The following is a 20,875-nucleotide window of genomic DNA, read 5'->3' as shown; positions in this document are numbered from 1 at the left end:
ACACTCCGACTGGAAACTGGAGCAGCTGACTAAGAGACGAACGTCCGGCAGCCCATCGCTCCGAATGCAGAGGACTAAACCGCGGCGTCCCCAAGGTCTGGTGATCGGTGAGCTGCGTTTCCACAAAGTGCCCACTTGAAACAGGCGCTCCAGCTTGGCCTCTTTGGACTTCCAGCTGCTGATTCGTTCAGTTGGGTCTTTGTCGGTGCAGCCAGCCCACTGAGCCTGACGCCGTCGCCCCACCACTTACTGTAGCCCACCATGGGTGTCTTTGGATGGTAAAGAGCAGCCCCACAGAGCATACCTGGCCTAGTTTTTATTTCGTTTTACATTTCTGTGATTCCCACCTAACCTGTGCCTTTTGGGCTCCATCCTTTATTTGCACCGTTTCTGCAGTTTTGCGCGTGTGTGCGTTTTCTTTTTTTCTCTGATTGTTTTCATCAGTGGGATGATGTTGTTATCCCCACTGCCACTTGGTACTCTTGTTTCTTTATCTTTGCTGCCATTTTGTGTCAAGCTTTTGCATGGATGCAGTCACCTGAATACCATCATAGTGTTACATTTTAGCTTCTTATCCACTTCATTCTTCGTGATCTTTTGGGACTCACACAATTTTGATTCTTATGGGGATTTTTGAATCTCCTGGTTTTGTTAATCACAGCATTTTAATTTTGGGCCATTAGTCACTTTTTGGTATTTTTAACAATCACATCCATTGTTGGCACCCTTTGTCAGGGCAGCATGTCACGCTAGGGGTGTCTCCTCAGAGGAGGTGACCCTTAGCAACACCTTGGGTTAAAATGTCACTTCCTCATCAGCACTGCAGATTAACAAGAGCCATTAGTTTAAAAAAAAAGGCTTTGCTTTTGACTTTGCTTTTCTTCAGTTTTACTTTCTCTTGTTTTGGCTCACAATGTACTCCAAAGCAGTAGTCCAAGGTCCGAGTTGAAATGACGTGCAATGGGCAGTTGCACTAAATGTCTTGTGCTCAATCCAGAAGCCTGGGCTACCATCTTAGACAGGAAGCTAGTCATGTGGCAGCAGTGGCCTAAGCAAGCAGAAGCAAAATGGCCACAGCCATGAAATTGCTCATCAAATGGCAGCGTCAATACAATAATAATAATAATAATAATAAAAAAGAAGAGGAATTCTAATAAATACGAAATGAAAAGAAATTCAAAAATACACACAATAACATTTTGTATCCGTAAAAAACTCTGAAGTGCAACAGTTGCTACACCAGTCACATGACATTGTACAGACTGTAAGCGTTTAGAATGAAAATGGCCAGGAAAGATGAGACGTGGGCAGGAATAAACCAACTTCAGTGCCCGAATCCTTGAAAACCAAATTAGGCGAAAGGATTAACCAATAGGACGAGGCTCAGTCGGCTGGTCTTGACTGACAGGTGACAACTGAATCCTGGTGTTAAACGAGAGCAGCCCTTAAAAGTAAGGCCTCTGTGAAGTGAAGCCCACAACTTTACATTGAACAGGACGATATTACTGAAGCGAAATGGAAAGATGCGGTCGCGATATACAGTAGGTGATCTTCACTAGATATACACTCCATAGCCAAATGTTTGTGGCCATCACACCTCTGTCAGCCAAGGGACCCCCAGAATGCCCTTGGCTCTTGTTTCCACGTCTGTGTGAATTTGTGGTCATTTGTTAGGTCAGCCAGTGATGTCGAATGAGGAGACCTGCCTCACAGCTGCCATTCCAGTTCATCCCAAGGTGTTCAGTAGGTCTGAGGTCAGAGCTCTGTGCTGGAGCACAAAAGACCCTTCCAGAAGATCGCATTGACCTGGCACATCCTAACCCACATTCACTCATTAGACTGCGCGATTCATCACTCCGTGTGTCCAATGCTCCAGAGTCCAGTGGCGCTTGGCATTGTGATCCTCGGCTTGGCTGTCAAAATGCATTTCATGAAGCTCCAGACGCCCAGGTCTTGTGCTGATGTTGCCTGCAGTGGCAGATTGGCACTCTATTCTCAGTGATGCCACAGAGGCACTCTGTGGCTTTGTGTGGTCTGTCACTTTGTGCCCCTGTGCACTTCCCAATAATGACACTTAGAGTTGACCAGGGCAGATCTCGCCCAGCAGACTTGTGGCAGAGGTGGGCATCCTATGGCAGTGCCAGACTTAATGTCAGTGAGCTCTTCTGTACGACTTGGTGTTTGTCAACGGAGACCACATGGATTTGCGCTTGACTGGACGGACCACCTGGGCTCGGTACGTTTGGCCTTATAGGATATAATGTTCTGATTTAATTTGACACAAATTGTATTCCATCGTTATTTGCTTTAAAGGCTCCTCTCCTCAGTTGCCCCCCATGATGCTGACCTTGTCTTGGTTCCTCTTCTGTGGCCTTTCTCTGGGCACGGCTCAGGACTGCACACAGTACTCCAGCCGAGGTCCCACTGGTGTGTTAAATAACTTGAGGACAATGATGGGCGCCATATAAGCTTATTATCCTGTTCACCTGTCTGATTGTTTCTGCCCACTGCTGGTGTAAAAAGTGCCCAGTCCACATTGACTTTGCATGAGGGGTATTTTCCAGTTTCAGACCTCCCACTTCCAGTTCCCGTCTAGAATATTTCACATTTCCTTAATGTCATCGCCACAAACCCACCCAAGCCTGTATGTTCTTCTCCGCCACTCTCCACTTTTGTTTAAAATTTAACATGTCATTCATATTGTGGCCAGGAGATGGCACCATGTTTCCTTACAGCTCCTTTGACTTTTTCCATTTCTCAGTCGGGTGCTGCCACCCAGTTTGTTTCCTAGTGGTGCCATCCAAAGCCCCCAGGCTTCTCCTGTTGTCCCCTGACAGTCCACAATTTATGAGTCTTGACCCAAAAACCAAAAGGCAGCAGACTGACTTCCAGTATTATTTATTAAGCTCAATTTAGTAGGAGACAGAAAGCCAGAAGCAGAGTGAGCCAGCCAGCCCATTGTTTATTATGACATGTTAAACAAGCAGGTGGTCCTCAGCCCCGCCAGTTTAGGGCTTAGAGCCACAGTATCCACGAGTGTCTGCACGTCTCAAGGCGTCACAGCAAACGCGAAGACATCGAAGACTCTAAGAGGATGAACGGTAAACCAAACGAGGCCGACGTGTGCAGATGTATGGCATTTGGGAATTGGATAGCCAGCCGGCCCGCCGCCCGTGTATTCCGAGTTTTGAGGCTCATCTAATGGCCAGCTTGCCGTTCTTCTTTCCCTCTTGATTGTGCATTACCAGTATGTGTTTTAATGTCAAACCCGAGTTCAGGACGGCAATGTGAATTTGTGCTCTTGATTTACTTGATCAGCGTCTGCTTTACTTCTCACAAGCTGAGACTGAAGGCCGTTTCTTCATTTATGAAGAGCTAGAAGGTCAGCAGCGTTTCCACATTCCTAATGCTAAGCGTTTGGTGGTCCTTAGAACTTTAGCTGCAGCAGGTAGCGGATACGGCACTGGCTCTCCTTGTAGATGACGTACTCACTCTGAGAGAAATAGCTGGTGCTGTACTTTTTCTGTGACCGCGGCTTCCCCTGGGGAACCATCACCTTCTTGCCATCCAGTATGATGCTCGTGTCCTTGGAGGCATCTGAAAAGAAGGGCAGACAGCGGTGACATTAAAGTCTCACAGTGAACACGGGCAACTAATGGAGGGACTATTTAATGAGACCAAGGCCCACTTGCACAAAACTAAGGGTCACCACCAGACGGTCACCACCAGACGGTCTGCAGGAACCCACCAGTGACTTCCAGGGCTACTGTCTCCATCTCCCTGGCATTGCCATGTGCTGGCCACCTGAATTCCCACCAAAGCACTTGCTGTAAACCCAGGCAGACTGCTTACTTGGTTCTGTTCGACCTCGTGCCACAACGCAGTCATAGCCATTTGGTGCCCGTACTAAGGTGCTGTCATCAGTGGTGATGGTGTACTCCTTACCCAGAGCTACTTCATTAAGAAACATGATGCCAATTCTGTTGGAGGTGCGCCACACTGAGGGAACAAAAACAAAAACGTCAGATTGAACTTGCTGAGGCCTCAGGGTGGAAGGTGGACCAAAAGTCCATGCCGTGTCACCAGGTCTGCCTGTAGCCTACATGCCATGGTGTTCCAGAGGAGTCTCGGGTCCCACAGAAGTGATCAACATTCCTGTATTTGCCCACGGCTCTTGGGCTTTTCTTTGACATTACTTAACCCTGAATAGAAGGAGCAACCTGAGAAAAGAAACCCTCTGAAAGAGCAGAGCCTAAAAAGATCATCAAGAAGTAAAGCGGGCACTGCCACCACCAGACAGTCTCATGTTCTCTCACTATCACCAGTCTTCGGTTTATTAAAATGTATATTAAAAACAATATGGATATGTGGGCCTGTGCCATGATGGAGGCGCTGACCACAGAGGTCCGCTACCATCATCTGCTTTGTTTAGCATCCAAGAGCATAAAGCAAAATGGAACGGACACCAGAGGTGGCTGTGTGTGTGTGTGTGCGTGTGTGTGCTGGCGTGAAGGACCATCTTCAGGACACCAAAGGTCACATGTGAAATTGGTCACAAACCTGGACATCAACAGGAGACGAGTTCCGTGATCACACAACTGAACGTGTACTGGGGGTGGGTTGCCAGTCAGAACTGGACCAAAACAGAAACATTCACACATGCTGGTCAAGAAATGTGTGGGGGCTACTTGAGGGGATGCAACCGAAGGAGGCCGGAGATGTTAGGTGGATGTGTGAAGACTAAGGAAGGGTCATGTGGTGGTGGTGCCACGTGGAGATGGAGGTGCCAAATCAGTAAAGTCGATGGCACCGTTAACTGAGAAGTTGGTGATGCCTGTTGAGGGCTGGGCACTGGATGCATGCTGGACGGTCTTTTCCTGCCTTGCTGTGGGATGGACATTTGCTTAGCTGGCAAATCTGTGAGGCCTTACCACAAGGGTGGGCAATCCAGGGCTATGGATGTATGGATGGATGTGTGAGAGAGCTGGCAAAGGTCTGCTGACAGGTGTGTCAAACAGCCTCATTCGGGGGCTCAGGAGTACATGAAATGTCAATGGGGGGCTCCATTCAGAAGAATCTGAAGCACGTGAATGAGGACCCACAGAAGAAGGTGAGGCTAAGGGGCCTGGACCACTGGTACGGAGACCGGCTTGGCAAGACGGGTGGTCTGCTTGGCATTGACGTCGGGCAGTAGCAGATGGCTGCCTGTAATGTCACATTCTATTTAAGTGGTCCTCCTCCACCAGAGTACCCTGAAAAGGGCCCTAATGTTTGAAAGCCGTGACAGTCGGGTTTGGGCCTCCCCTTTTCAAATCCCCCTGACATGGAGAGGCTGGCTGTGAACACGGGGTCAGAAGCCAGCACTGTGTGACTTTGCTGAAGGGAATCCATCAAAGGGGGCCTGTGGACATCTGTATGATGGTGGTGGGCTGCTTCTGTCGCGTCCTGTTTGAGTGACACAAGTCGCCAGATTGCTGCACAACTGTGGTTGAGTACGACAGGCCAGAGGAGTCTTTGTGATGTCACAGACAGACCACTTCATCAAGCGTATTTGAGTAGTGTGGGCAGACCTGTGACCTGGCGTGGCATCGGCAAGTAGCCAATCAGAGTGGGAGAGGAAACGAGGGGGAGACGCTTCCATATGGTGCCAGTAAACTGAGGAGAAGTTGGCAGGCCCACCTTTCTGCCTCCCCATTTTGTCTCAAAGTCACTTGACTCTGTAAACTTCTTTTCGGTGACGTCATCTTAACACAAACTGACATGTCTCGCCTGTGTTTTCAAAAGACAATGGAGTTTCACAATTCGATTGGCACAGCAATGGGCAGCTTGCCCCCCAACCCCTTTGCTGTGCCCACCCACAGAGCTCTGAGGGCCCATTCAGCTTACCAAAGCTTTCCGACTTAGAGTACTCTGACGCAAAGTAGATGCCCTTCCCGACTCGTCCTCCAGAATGAGGCATGATTCTTAGGCCACTTTTCAGGATTGCTGCAATGGAGGCCATTTTGGTGCCGTGCCACAGTAAGCGCCGGTTTTCTATGCCATCGTGGGTTTTAAAGCGCTCGTCCTGTGGAAGAGAGAAAAGGAGTCACAAAATGAGAGGCAGCAGGCACACCGGGTGGGCTGCATTGGGAAGCCTGAGACTCATCACCCAGTAGAAGGAGACGTGCAAAGAAATACAACAGAAAGGCACTCGGTTGGCACAGCCACACTGCAGTAGTGAAGAAGCTGCTGTAATGTCTGACAATCCCTGCCAAAATGTTGCTGTCCCTGAACATCCTAACATGCAAGGCAACTCGTAGATCCTCATCACTGTGCTGAATGTGGGGGGACGTGTGCAGGGTGGGTGCTGAGAATCGACACATTTACAAAACAAAAGCACTGATCGGCGGGGAATAGGTGAGGTGGCAAGGGCATACCAATTTCCTCATGTACGTATATCAGGAAAACCAGGCTGTTCACAGAGAATGACGTTTTTTGCAGGCTTTTAGGGAAAGTAGTTTAATCAGGCCTTGTAGGACTTGTTTAACAGGAAGCTCATGTAGGGTACACGACAACCTGGAACATACAGAAGATCTAAAACAGCAGGGGGGTCTTAACAGAATGGGCTGACACAGGCGGGGGGGACACGTCTGAGTGACCCACCCTGATGAAATTCCTTCTGTGCCTGCCTCAGAACTGTGAAGCCGTGTTCCTCAACCTTCTAGGTGTCACAACACACTTTTTCCTATGTTGTGTTTTTTTTTTTTTGTGACCCACTTGGGTATCCCTTGGTTATTCAAGTGTGATTGTCAGATGGAGGAGGAGGAGGAGGCCCTTCTTGCTGCTTCGAGCACAAATATTGGATCTGCAACTCACTGGAACCCACTGCCATTATGAGCAAAAAAACTAACTTGTGGCCCACTGGTCGTCTTAAACTTTAGGTAAAGGGCATGTTTGTGACGGGTCAACACCAAGAGCCAATTCTGTGCCAAGTGAAATACCTCCCTCTGTTTAGTGTGCAAATCAATGGCGTTAACACATCACAGAGGTTTGTTTCTCTGGCACAAATAAAAAATGCATACCAGGACATCAGGTACCCTCTTACTACCAGTGAGACGACACAAATAAGTGAGGGGTGAGAGGAGGGAGAGACATAATGTGGTTGTGAGGTAGATTGAAATGTTGAAATGACATTAGTGATGTGGCACAACAAGGTGAACATTTTTGGAGTGTCACGAAGTGCGAGTGAGTACAACTGGTTATTTATGTCGATACCAATCCCTGTTTCCTGTGGTCAATGCTTCACTGTCAGTTTGCCGTTCTAGCATACGTTGAATTGCAGACCGTTGCAGAGTCTGAGGGATGTGTTTATTATTCCACCGAAAACCTTAAGGACCCCCAAACTATGACAAGGCGACTTGGGAACATTGAACACGGGACCCATTCACCAAATTATTCCTCAGGGTTCATTCAGACTTTCTTTACTAAGTTTATTGAATTGTTAAATGACGGCACAGGGCTGTCCGCTGTATGTAATTCATTGAAGTTACTTCAGATAATGACTTTCTCGTTCCCATTGACTACATGTGTTAGGATGTCACACCGCAGTCAGAGTGTTTTCTACCCGTCTTGGGGCGGTTGCCATGACTTGCTCATCTCCCCAAATCCTTTTAATCCTGAAGACGCTGTAGTTTTACTTTCCCTGTATGCTGTTGAATGACAGGAGGTAATGTCCTGTATAAAGTTCTGCCCCTTTTGTTGACCAAGTGGGACCCACACAACTTTGTAGCACCAGGAAGAAAGACAAAGTCTTTGAGTAGATGAATTTTCTCCCCAATGCTGTAGGTTTTGTGTGGCTGTGGAAGACGATTTGTGATATTTTTATGCCACCCTTCCAGCACCATACATTAGAAAGGCATCTTGTTCTTTGTTTCCAGTCCAAAACTGTAATTTGTGTTGACTACACAAGAAGTGCCCACCACAGACTGAATTAGTACGAGTATACGTAGCCAGCTTGAATTTCATTACATTGTAGTAAAGTAAACGCAATGGGAACATATTATGACACCTAAGTAGGATTTCATCCATTTAACTGGGAAAATTTGACACAAAGAAATAAATTAAATCCAAAGATTTATTTTTGAGTTGTGATAATGAGAACGTAATACAGGAGATCTAGAAATGTGTTTTAAATTAGGACCAGTTAATTTCATGACATGATTAAAAACATCAACAGGTTCTTTTTTTTTTTTTTTTGCAAAATGCTTTCGAAATACTGAATGCACAGTTAATGGAGGATGTCATCGCTATTTAAAAAGACGTACGCAAGGCCAGGGACACGAGCTTCACTGGTTCATTGATTTGTTCTATCAGGGGACTTGTGCTAAGTGCCCACGCACACCCGTTACAAAGTGACTTGCATGTCTCTCTGCTTTACACTGGCAGTGACAGACCTCTGGAATTTGGGGCCCCTTTGAAATGACAATTGTTTCATTAACAAGACGTTTGCTTGGTAATATTCATGTGGGATATGCTTGAGCAGAAACAAAAATGTATGGCCGTTGTTGTTTTTCTGATTATGGCTCTGCTGTCACTATGGTGGTAATCCTCATCTTGGGGTTCATTTTCTTATTTGGATCTTCAGGATTTTAAAATGTAAAACAATCAGACAGTGCAGGGTGTCACTCCCACCAGCAGCACAACCTGGCCTAGCGTGTGACACGGTGTAGATCAGTGAGTGCTGTGGCTCTTACAGGGCGCCACACTTTCTATATCATGTCCACCCCAAAGTGCTTTTCTTGGCTGCTAAGGCCAGTTTGATTCATCCTGCTTCTCTCCAGACAAATGCGTGGCCTACCGGTAAGGACACATTTCGCTGGACACGTGACAGTCATGACTTGGTCATTTGAGTTTTCACTCTTGTGACATAAATCAGACAATCACATCTACGCACACACACAGTTGTGTTGCCTACCGTACCTGAGCACCAGAGCCACTGTGGGCAGGTGGTGAGATTTGAAGCCGTGACCTTGTGGTCTCTATTGGGCCACTCGGTATTCTATTAAGTCGTTCCCTGGCACTGAATGTGTTTGGATTGTACACCAGGTGATGCATGGTTTAAAAACGGGAATTACAGAGAGCCCAAAAGTTACCACTGCCCTGCTTTCCTATGGCATGATTGCCCAGGTAAAATAAAAGACAAGGTTCCCTACAGACTCTTCCTGTCCTTTGTAGCCCGCGTTGCCTTTTACTACCACTTTAAACACCAGATAGCCCCCCCCACCACTGTCACAGACATTGTCACTGTTAAATATGGACAGTCAACACACCACCTGTGTCTCTAGGCACTCCTACATCTTCTCTGCTCTCTGTGTCTGATGTCTGTGAACCCAACTTGTCTATTCTTCACCCGGGACACTGCCATGGCTGTACCCCTCTATGACTTTACATTGGCAAGAGTGCCCATGCCAATATATCAGTTTCTGCGTGCTAGCTACAGTTTGGTCCACACAATGCCACTGCACCACCATGAGGTAAAAATGAAACACCCTCCAAGATGTTGCTCATGTCATCAAGGAGATCCTAAAGCTCAAGATGCCCGCTCCCAAAACAGTGCCAAGCAGATCAGCCGCTTCATGCTCTCAGACATGGAAAACCTGACTATTTCCACTGACTGGCGAACAAGGTAAGCAAAACTTATTTTTAAATTCACCAATGTTTTTCACCAAACAACTTATTAATAAAGGTGTGCCCATGGCATGCTACATCCCAAGGTCACATGGTCAGGCGGTGTCATGACATGTCACCCTGCAGCGCTTCCTGAGAGGAGGCTGCAGTGTATTTTATATCCAATCATTGGAAATTAACTATAAGTCCAGATATCTTTTGAAGTTCTGCTAGCACATTTAGGTCTGCAGGCACAGTATTTTGATACACAGAACCATATCAACTGCATTGAGTGGTGTTTTCTGTTCAAGTCCTTCTCTGAAACTCCACTTTATCTCAGAAACATTTTGAAAGTGAACAGCCAGTGGCTCAATGGAGATTGCAGATAGCAGTGGCGACAGGGGCCATCCTAGTTCGAAGGAGTCTGAAGTAACGTCGTTAATACAAGCTGAAGCTTCCGGACTGGTAAACAGTAGTTTGATCCATGCACAGATGTTCAGGCCAAATCCAAATTTGTGAAATGTAGTGAATAGGTGGTCCCATTCAACCATATCAAATGCTTTTTCTGCATCCAGAGATAATAAAATCTCCGGGGTTTTAGACTTTATGGGTAAACATATTACATTAAACAGGCATCCAAGACTGGAAGTGAAGTGTCTGCCTTTAATAAATCCAGTTTGGTCTTGTGCTGTTACTGAAGGCAGCACTTTCTCAGTCCTTCTAGCTAGGACTTTGGAGAGTATCTTAACATCATTGTTCAGAAGTGAGATTGGTCTGTATGATGCCCATTGTAAGAAGTCTTTTTTTTTATTTTTAGAAAAGACAGTAATTGACGCTTAGCGAAAAGTTTTGAGGTAGAATTGTATTGTCTCTGCCTCCTATAAATGTTGCTAATAAAAGGGGAGCTAAGTGAACTGAAGTTTTTCTAAAATTCAGCAGGGTAGCCATCATGCTCTGCAGCTCTCGCCCTCTGAAGTGAGTTTATAGCGTCTAGTAATTCGGAGAGTGTCAGGGGTTTATCCAATTCCTCTGCACTGAGATTATCCCGCTGTGGTATCCGTAATGCTTTGAAAACAGAACAGAAGGACTTGTAGTAGGCTCTAAATGTGTGCCTGATATTTCTATGGTGTATTTTTTTTGTCTCCATCTGTGTTGGTAATTACTGGGATTGCATTGCAAACTTCCTGCTTGTGGATTTGTTGAGCTGAGATCTTGTTCATAGTAAGGATGATGTTGTTGTTCAAGAGGCTGAGTTCTGATTGTAAAGCCGGTCTTTTCCTGTAAAGTGCCTCATTAGGACACCTGCCATGTTCTGATTAAATTGGAAACCAAGAAGGCTTCAGAGTTCTTTTCTGGGAGAGATATGAAATAACTAGCCCTCTTAAAAATGGCTTCAGAGTATTCCTGCAGAGACCTCCAAGGATGTATTTGTCTCTAAAAAAATCAATTTGCTTCGATGTAATTTCAAGTGCAGTTCTCGTCGGCTAATAAAAGGGGATTTCTTGCAGGTGTTTCTCTTTATTCAAGTAAAGAAGATCCCAGTGTGAGGAGGTGAGTTCTGCTTTTGTGCTTGGATTTGTGAAGAGCTCCGAGTTCCTGATTTCCTGCTGCAGCTCCTCCTTTGCTCTCTCAGGCTTTCCCTGCTCCCATGCCATTGTCGGAGGGCTGCCCGGTCATTTCTTGGTTGTCTAGACGTGTGCACAGCTGGGCACATTAAGCCAGTCATTTTCAGTTTGCCACTTCCTTTCTACCACCACAGATATCAAAATGAGGATTTTGAAGTAAAGTGCAGACTCCTTGGTCACTGTTGTGCTTGGCCATCTAAACTGACCTGACTGTGTGTGGCCATTGAATGTGTTCAGTGATGGAAGCTAACAGAAGGGCCATGGGTGGCCTAGGTCACTGCTGCTCACCTCTTTGTGCCGGTCCACCTCCCACACACTGAGAAGCTCCAGTGACGGCGATCCGGTGGCACTGAGGTACGTCTTGATTATCTAATGGGAGGTAAAAAAAGAAGAGGAATTACAATGGAGGCCCCCTGTGACCTTTCAGACAACAACAACATAACCCTCAAGTACATCAGGGTCTGCACAATCCCAGGGGGTCAAGCCGGCCACTTGTGAGTGACAGCTGGCATCATTGCCCTACTGGGATGCCCTCAGCTGGAAAGAACCAAGGAAGATGGCAGGACATTATCTCCCCTGACCACCAGATGGCAGCCCCCTGGGTTGCAATGGTGCCTCGGATTCCCACAGGGAATCATAGGACTTGGAGTTTGCCGATCTGAGCTCTGTTGGGTTAGATGGGTGCTGCCAGGTGGTGCTGCAGGGACTGCGGAGCCCTCCTTCGTTGGTTTTCCGCCCCACCCAGAAGTGTTTCCAGACCGTGCTAATGGGCCAACAGAAGTACTCCTGGGTGCAGCATAAAAGAAGCTGACTGCCTTCATTCCAGGAGCCAGAGCTTGGAGAAAGGAGGACAAAGCTTTCCAGGAGGAGCAGAGGAAGCAAAGGGGTGTTGAAGGCAGGGAGAAGAAGAGTTGCTGTGTGCTGGCAGTAAGTATTGTGCTTGTCCTACAGAGTTTGTACTTGTGCTGTGGTGGCAAACACTTAGAGGGGAAGAGCTTCCCACAATAAAAACTCTTTATTCGTTTTATACTGGTGTCTGAGACTCTGTGTGTCAAGTTTGGGCCCCTACACTCGACACACTCTTTACCTCAGTTTAATTCAGTTAAAGCTTTTGGGTGCAAGGACCTGTGATGATGTCCTCCTCATCTGCTCTTTTACATTCATTGTGCTTATTGGCACTTCATGGCATTGTGACCAGTAGCTTCGTATGGTCACTTAGGAGATTCAGGGAGCTTAGCTCAGTAGGCACCAACCCTGGGCACCAGAAGACCACGCAAACTTCAGACAGGGTCAAACCTGAACCTATGAGCGCTGGTGGATCTGGGCCAGGCCTGGTCACGAAAATGGCCCACAGTCTGAGCTCCATTTTGATCTCTTCACTCTGACCTCGAGGTGGTGGAGAGAATATGGATACGAGAACATCTGTATATATAAATACATCGAAAATAGTGCTGGCAGCAGGGGTCTTGTCAGGCCCGCGGGTCTGTGGACTGGTTCTCCATCCCTGGGGATGCTAACATGAAGCCTTTGGCGAGTGGAGACACAATTACATGTGGTGATGATGATGATGGAACCCAGCAATATTCTATAGACCCTGCATAAAGAGGTCCTGGTAGAAGTAAGGGACGTTGCCAGGCCTGATTTTCCTTGGATTTTAATTTTTGGGGAAAAAAAGTTCTGAGTAAAACAACTCCAGACATTTTTTTTTAAAGCCAAACACAATAATTTGAAAACGTACTCGGTGGTCTCGACATTTTCTAAGCTTTGTGTATGTTGGACAGAAGAGCCAAACATAAATCGTCAATGTTTCTTATTATCTCCACTGAGAAGCTCACTGGTATGGAATTCATTTGGACTCATCCCAGGCGTCGGTTTGTCTTTAATTCTGGATTCTTAAAGTGGGTATTGTGTTTGATTTTTCTTCATATGAGGGGTGCTGATGCCCAGGGGCACTTAGTTTGTTAACCAGCTCTGCTGTTCAGTCCAGGTGCCTCTCTGTTTTTGGCCCTTCCCTTGGTAATCACTTGGGTGTTACAGGTGATGTCCATTAGGGGTCAGTGCAGAGCCGCTGCTCTTTATAATGCATGTTAATGGCAGGAGAAGATTAGAAAGAAGAAGCTCCTACCACAATAGGCGGCCTGGCAGATAATGAAGAAACCAAAAGGATCAGCGAGCAGATTTCCAGATGATAGAAAGGGTGACACTGAGGAAAGATAAATGTAAGTTCAAAGATAACCCTCATGAGGAGGTCTAAGGCGTCCGGGTGGTCTGGTCGCCATCTACATGCAGACAGAGCACAGAAGGGATTAGGAAGACTAGTAGGTTATTTAGTGTCCCCTGTGTGTGCACTACAAGTCTCTTCATCGAGGAGACATGAGGACACAAGGGCACAAATATTGTCAAGGTGTATCTTCACAGAGACATGAAGTAAGTGACCAAGTAGTGTGGTGAACAGCAGGATATTTTGGAGATTTGGGGGACAGGACTGGTGAGTTTGGCCTGTTATCATGGTGCTCTGTTTCTCATCACAGCTGAATAACTTCTGGACCCTTGGCATCCATCTCAAGGATGATGCTGAGCACCATGGGAACAGAACACACAGAATCACCCACTCAAGCAGGTGGCAGCACTTCATTGCTCTTGAACTGACTGGTAACATCAATGGGAAAGATGACAGTGTGGGCCACAGAAGAGTCTGAGAGCTCGTTTCCCTCCTTCAACCTTAATGATGCAAGAAAAGTGACAATGACATGGACGCCATTCAGCTGTTTTAATGTCTCAGTGTGGCGATCCGTACAACTGGAGGCAATCTGAGGACTCTCCGTCAGCATTTCTCCAATGCCTCCCAAGTGATCCTACCCTGCAGCAACCACTTTACTCACCTCAACAGTCACAACTAAGATTCTTCACCATTGTTTTAAGTCACATGCACCGCTCCATACGACTCGCACCCACCTGGTAGTTTTCTGACTTTTCATCTAGTCTCTTAAGGCTACACTTGAGTAGCTTGTAGTCCTGGTCAATCGGGTGAGGAATCTCCTCCACTTCCAACTCCGCCTCTGCCTGGATATTCTCAGCCTGTTGAATATCAGCAAGAACCTGGAAATGATTTGAGAAAAATGATCCAAACATCAGTAGGCAGACTCGTCAACGGAGTGTAGAGTCGACTGTGGGATGGGCAGACCCCCCCTCGGCCCAGGCCTTTATGCCTTGTGTTGGAATTTCACTTTATTGATGCCCCACTGTCTCTCCTTTGCGAGATCTCCCATTTACTTATATTCTGACCACAAGAGGATGGCACAGTGAGCTCAAGTCCTGGCCTGGACACTCATCGTGTTCTCTCTGGTTTTATCCCACTGACTATAGACGTGCCAGTGTTGGCCCAATCATGTCTGCAATGGACTGGCACTCGGTTCAGGAATGACTTCAACGCTCCATTTGATGTCATGCAACTGCCATGACCCTCAGGCTGAGTAAGGGGCATCAGACAATGGGCAGATTGGTGGGAGAACCTAATGGATTTACAAAAGGCTGGTGGTCATTTGTCCTGCACAGTCTATGGGATGATGTTTGTACTTAAAGCTCAGATAACCCTGAGTGGACACACTGGCTTTCTGAACAGCAGGGGCATCCAGTCCTGGTCCTGGGGTGGGCTTTAATGGCTCCAGGCTTTCATTGGAAAACCTGTGCCAGGCCTCAAGGGGGTGCTAGTCACTGTTGGCATTCATTCACAAAGTAACATTATGGTCACAGCCCCAGACAGGGCACTCTCGCACTTGACTAATTTAGAATTGCCAGAGGACCTGAAGAAACCCCACAGAGACTTGGGGAGAAGGTGTAAAACCACAGCCAGAAACCAAATGGGTGAAAGATTTGAAGCCGGCTGATACATGGAGAGACGGACACTACACCAGAACGTTCTCAGACGTGGCCACCAGGGAAGGGGCACGTCAGTCCAAGATGACGTCTTTGTGGTGACTACCTGAAGCCAAAGCTCATGGGACTGAGACAAGTAGGAGGAGGGCAGAAATTGGGGTGTCCAACAGAGAAGAGTACCCAGGAGGTCAGGTTGGGATCAATAAAGGCCGAGAGGTAGATGCCGCCAAACCCCCACGATCCTCACTTACCATCAGTATTTTCTTCTTGACTTGTATGATATCTCTGGGGCTGATGACAGACAGCCGCTTATACCCAATTTTGCGTGAGATGATGGTGTAGAAGTGGAAGGACAGCGTCCTGAGCTTTGCCTTGGAAGATTTCTTCTTATGTGCCTTCTCCAGCTCCTCGAGGGCCTCGAGCCCTTTCACAAGTTTTGTCTTATTCAGTCTGCACAGGGCCAACTTCCGAAAGTCTGCATTGGAAAAAGATGGCCATCATTAGGACTAGCGCTTTAATCTAAAGTCGGCTCTTTCACTTCCAAACATTCACTGAAGAGAAGAGATGACTGAAATGCCAAAGTCTCCTGGTGGTTGTCCCACAGTTGACTCGCTGTTACAGGGAAGACTTTCAAGGGTACACCAGGGAAGGACTTCGGAGTGACGTGGCAAGTTACTTGAGTGCCAGGAACAGGAGCAGTAACCACACCCCTGACTCCTCCCCTTCCGCTCCAGCCAGCCAACAGCAAAGCGATGTCACTTGGAACGCCCTGGAGAGAGAGGATGAATCTAGCGGGCATGGCGATGTCTACATGACTGTGAGTAAGAGAGACTGTCAGTTTGACACCACAAACCTTTGTGGAACTGCCGAGTTCGATTTTTACAGGAGACAGCTGTGCAAGGCGCCATATAGGAAGACTTACTGACCCCAGGACACCTCAGCATGGCACAGAAAACTGAGTAGGACCAGGACTGGCCAGTCTAAGGCAGCACAACTGACTACTGCCAAAGCAGAAAAGTCCTCACCAAAAGGGGGCAGTAGTGCGTAGTGTGGCAATACTACAGGTGACAAGCAATGGGATGAGAGGCTTGAGCTAGTGGACCAGCTGGCAGCAAGATGGTCTCGCATGTTGTCACCTGCATAAATGGCAGCCTGTTGGACCATACTGACAATCAGCAGATTGTCCTACAAGTGGCTTCCTCCTGGAAGTCTTGAGCAGGCCAGCAAAGAGAGGAAAATGTGTGCAACATATGATTGGGTAGTGTTCACTGGCATTTGCATGTGCCACCTCACCTGGTAGACCATGGTGCAACTCCTGATTAACTGAGCTCCGTGTGCCACTCAGGGGTTTGCTTTGTTTCTTTATCTCCCCCTGCCATTAGGTTCTTTCTTTGGTGATCCTTCCGGGTTCAAAGGCCAGCTCAGGAGTGCCGCTTACTGACCACAGGATGAACGCATGGACAATTGATGGGTCATATGATTCTCAAGACTGTTCAAGGCACTTGAGGGAAAAGCTGAAATAGCACCTACCTGGTACAGCCTGTTCACGACATTCACGTGGCACGCCAGTCCATCAGCACCCGTAACTTGTTGAAATACTGTGCTGACATGAGGGTCCCAGTCTGCTCTGCCTCTTCCATTTGGGCTCTAATCTCCTTAAACTGGTATGGAGGACCCAAACGCTTCACTCCACCATGTGATTGAAATGGTAGACCTCAGCAGGATGGGTCCCGTCCCACTGTCAGTAAGCAGACTGGAGGTTCTTACCGAGGTTCATCGTCTTCTTGGTGATGTTGAACATGTCTTTGCTAACGATGAGGTGGATGAGCTCCTGGGTTGGCTTGTCCAATGTGCACGGCAGAACCCTCTTGACTCTTCCATCCACGGTGTCCCTCTGCAAGTAGAGAGAGCTTGTCAGTGGCCTTGAATGTCCGCTACGACACCCAGCAGGTAAACCTGCAATGTCTCGTCACTTCTGGACACAACTCGGGCTAACAGAAACCTTCAAAAACAAAGACTGTGAGAAACTGTCACATACTGTGGACATGGTTGGCTTTAGGCCATTGAGTGTCACACCACAAGTGATGCCAAACCACCATGGTTTAGGATCAGAGGCTGGGCTGCCCCCACTCCTCATGGACATTTGTGTTTGCCCAGAAATATGCATAGATTGGTCACGTCCTTGAGACTGCCCTTCTGTTAAGTTCAGGTCACATCAAGCAACAGTGTCCTGGACATGCAGCCATGATGGGAATGGCAAAGGGTCCTCTAGCTGGTGTCACCACCTCCAGTCTCCTCTCGGCACACAAAGCAGGAGCAGACCTGAGGTATGAAGCGGTGGGTTTGAAGGCCCGGCTGGCCGCCCACCCGCCTCCCGTCATCTCACTCACTTGGCTCTCTGACGCCACAGTCAACTGTCAGGTGGGTGTTTTGGGAACGTCAGCCTTTAGAGAGTGACATGAAAACGTTCTGCGCTTGTAGGTGAGACAATGATGGACATTCATGCCGACTTGTGGACTGAACGTCACATTCTGAATCTTCTTTCCGGCAAGCCCTTTGTGGTTTCATGCCATTCCCTAAAGAGAAGTCGCTAAAGCCCACCCTCTGGACACTTGGACATTCCAGATGTTCCTTTTATTCTCAGGGCAGTTTTTGAGTTTGCAGGACCAACAAAAGTTCAGTTCCTCATTCAGTCAACAACACCCATCAGGCCCATTTGACTGTTGTGACTGTCCGGCTTTTCAGGTTGGTCAGCCACTGCTCCCCACATTGAACATGAAGGCCCATTTCATTTATTCATTCATTTGTATTAAGCCCAGCTGATTGAGGTGACCTGTTTGGCATCCAAACAAAGGTCTATAAACCTTCTTTGTACCTTTTTCACTTTACAGTATGCCAATTTACCACCTCTAGCTGGTGGACATGGCAACATGACAAGAGGACCCTGTGTGATCAAGAGGGTGTGGGACAGGTCCAAAGCTAAGATGCCAGTTACTATTAAGAGCAGAACTCGGTCCCCAAGAGGCCTGAGCGGCGATGTGCTCACCTTGATGCTGCTCACTCGCCCCACCTTGCCCTTCATTTGGTTCAGCGTGTACTTCCCGGGGTGCGCTTTGAAGTTGTCCTTGTTCTTCCAGTCATTCTTGGTTTTGTCCTTAAACTTCTTCAAAAAGTCTGCTTTGGCGGTGACCAGCTTCCTGTAGGGTGACGACAGTTTGGAGTGGCCCACCTGACCCTGGAGAGCAGATAAAGAACAACCTGGCATCAGGAAAAAGACGACACAAAATGGTGCTGCCCACGTGTCAGCAAATTCACAGATTTGGGTAACATGACGAGTCAGATCCTTGGTGACTGTCAATCGGTCAAGGGGCTCTGCCAGTGTGCCACATGAAGGTCATCCAAGCCAACATCGGCATGGGACTTGGTCAGAGCAACAACGCTGGCTAAGTGAGTAATGCCCACCTTTGAGTAGTCAGTTCCAGGCCACATGAGGCCTTTTTGACAACTCGGAAGTACTTCCTGGCTGGACGGCCAGTGGCCCAGGGTCACTCTTCAAAGGGACCTCCAATCCCTGAGCCCCCTGAGTAAAACAGACGAGGACTCAGAAGGACTGAGCAGAGGGGTGCAGTGGGTGCCTTTGTGTCTTTTCTTTCCATTTTATCCCACCCTAAACACCCCCCAACTCCCCCCAAACATTCACCTCAGTTATTAGGCTCTGATTTTTCTGAGGACCATCATTCATGGTTAGGAGTTGCTCTGGAGACCCCCAGCAGGTGCACTTTGGGTGGGCCGGACTTGGATTAGGACAGGCTATTCAGGCTTGAAATGGCCATTTTCTGAGTGCCCCCCAAATCCAGGGGGTTTGGGACCTTTTGAGTGGCAGACTTACATACCAGTATGTGAACCCTGAAAGATACCTACACACGGGGAAAAAGGGCAAACTCATGAAGGCCGAGTGCTGCCAACAAGGGGCACCTCTGACTGGCAGCTGTTTAAATTGTGAGGCCTCAAAAGTGAAGAATCTCACAAGTAAGGAGAACAAATTCCAAATACGGTGCCCATCTACCTGGTCACGCCACCCTTGTGCACCTGCTCACCTCTTTGATCTGTAAAAGACAAGTGAAGTGGGCACCACTAGCAATTAGTGACTATTCTTTAATGCCACTCAGGACTTACCACATTGCCCCAGCGGTTCCAGCAGTAGAACAAGGTGCCCACCTTGATGACTTGAATGATGTAGAACTTGTTCTTGTTGCTGCCAGTGTTGGTCTGATTCAGTATGCAGGCATAGTTGGCATAAATCTGGGAGGAAGGGAACACAAGAAGACACATGGCTTCTCAATCGGCCCACCATACTGAAGGACCAGCCAGCCCACTACAGCCGGTGAGATGGGTGCTAACTCAGTAAACAGGAGATTACAAAAAGCAGAAGTCATCTTGGCACAGAAGCCAAAACACAGCTTGGGAAAACATGAATATCGGAGAGTGCAAATAAAAAATAGAAATTCAGACACATGTAAAGAATTGGCACCTGGGTAACTCAGTCCCAGTGTGGATGTCCTCTCTGCCTTGTCCTTTCTTGTTTGATGCCCCAAAATGGCACACCAAAGGGGCAGCAGTGGCCTGCTGAGAACCCACACTCATGCCCACACCTCCTTGCCTGCAGTGGGGCCTTAAGTGCACCATCTTAAATGAGTGGATGAGTGATGTGTGCCATTGTTATATTTACATTTTTTAAACAGCTGTTTAGGGCACCTCAGGCATCCAAGAGAGTAAGGTGACAATGACACCCAAGGGTACAAGTCACTGCTTGGAAAACAGAAATTCAGATAGTGGGCAAGGGGTACAAACATCAAGTAACAGAGACTGGCAATTGACCAGGCAGAGTGGCACGGTGCCACCTCCATGTTTCTGTCACTAAACCACCCTCACTTGGCTGTGGGCCCTGAAGTGATGAGATGACATCAAGAATGTCACTTGCAGTGGCTTGTGAGCTCCAGCCAAGAGCATAGGTCTCTGTCACTAGCAAGGAATCGCTCAAAATGATGCCACACTCAGATGGCACAGATCAGACAAGGACTCGCAATGCTGGGGGTTACAAAGTGCCAGGAATTCTGTCTCAGATAGTGCCAGGCATAGCCCCTTACAGATGGCTTTCTTCTGCTTAGCAGCTCTCTCAGCATCTCCTGCGCAGGCTGCCAGCCACAGTCTCAGTTGCGTACCTTGGCATTGATGATGACCATTACAGTGACCTACCAGCGTCTTTCAGAGGGTGCAGGGTGGCAGAGACCTGGAGCCTATCCTAGTATTACTGGTGTCCAAAGCAAGAACTTTGTCTGGAGAGGGCACCAGTCTATTAAGGGGCACACTCACTCAGTTCAAAGTCACAACATACATGGCAAACCCATAAAGCTGAGGCCAGACACAAGTGTCTGTCATCTTCAAAATGGTGACTTAAGGGCAAACATTAATAGCCTGGCTGGCACACAGAGGAATAGACTTTGATCAGCAAGCGAGTGCCCCTTGGGCTGGCTAGGCAGACACTTACCTTGGCATTACGCTTTCTGCTGAGGTAACAGGCCGCGTCCACATTGTTGGTGCCCCCTCCTTTGGGCACAGACTGCAGGACCTCCTTGGCCAAACGGAAGGCATCCTCTGGCTCTGTTTTCACTTTCTTTGCACCTTTGGTGCCCGCTACTGCTTTTCGTTTAGGTGCCATTCTGCACACT

General features: G+C 47.8%; 1 protein-coding gene across 1 annotated transcript; it reads right to left on the bottom strand.

The window, feature by feature from the left end:
- Positions 1 to 2,882: 2,882 nt before the first annotated feature.
- Positions 2,883 to 20,805, bottom strand: LOC120540175 (protein mono-ADP-ribosyltransferase PARP3-like; the record flags this gene model as incomplete). The annotated part of the gene is made up of 10 exons (XM_039770723.1): positions 2,883 to 3,597; positions 3,853 to 3,999; positions 5,887 to 6,064; positions 11,559 to 11,639; positions 14,226 to 14,369; positions 15,398 to 15,621; positions 16,914 to 17,040; positions 18,193 to 18,381; positions 19,323 to 19,448; positions 20,695 to 20,805. Coding segments are annotated over 10 exons (1,497 nt in total), but the record flags the coding sequence as incomplete, so codon positions are not given.
- Between the last annotated feature and the right edge of the window lie 70 nt (positions 20,806 to 20,875).

This window comes from Polypterus senegalus, chromosome 12, assembly GCF_016835505.1.
Source record: "Polypterus senegalus isolate Bchr_013 chromosome 12, ASM1683550v1, whole genome shotgun sequence".
Taxonomy (NCBI): Eukaryota; Metazoa; Chordata; class Cladistia; order Polypteriformes; family Polypteridae; genus Polypterus; species Polypterus senegalus.
The sequence above is the reverse complement of the archived record's forward strand: the minus strand, read 5'-3'. Positions and strand labels throughout refer to the sequence as shown.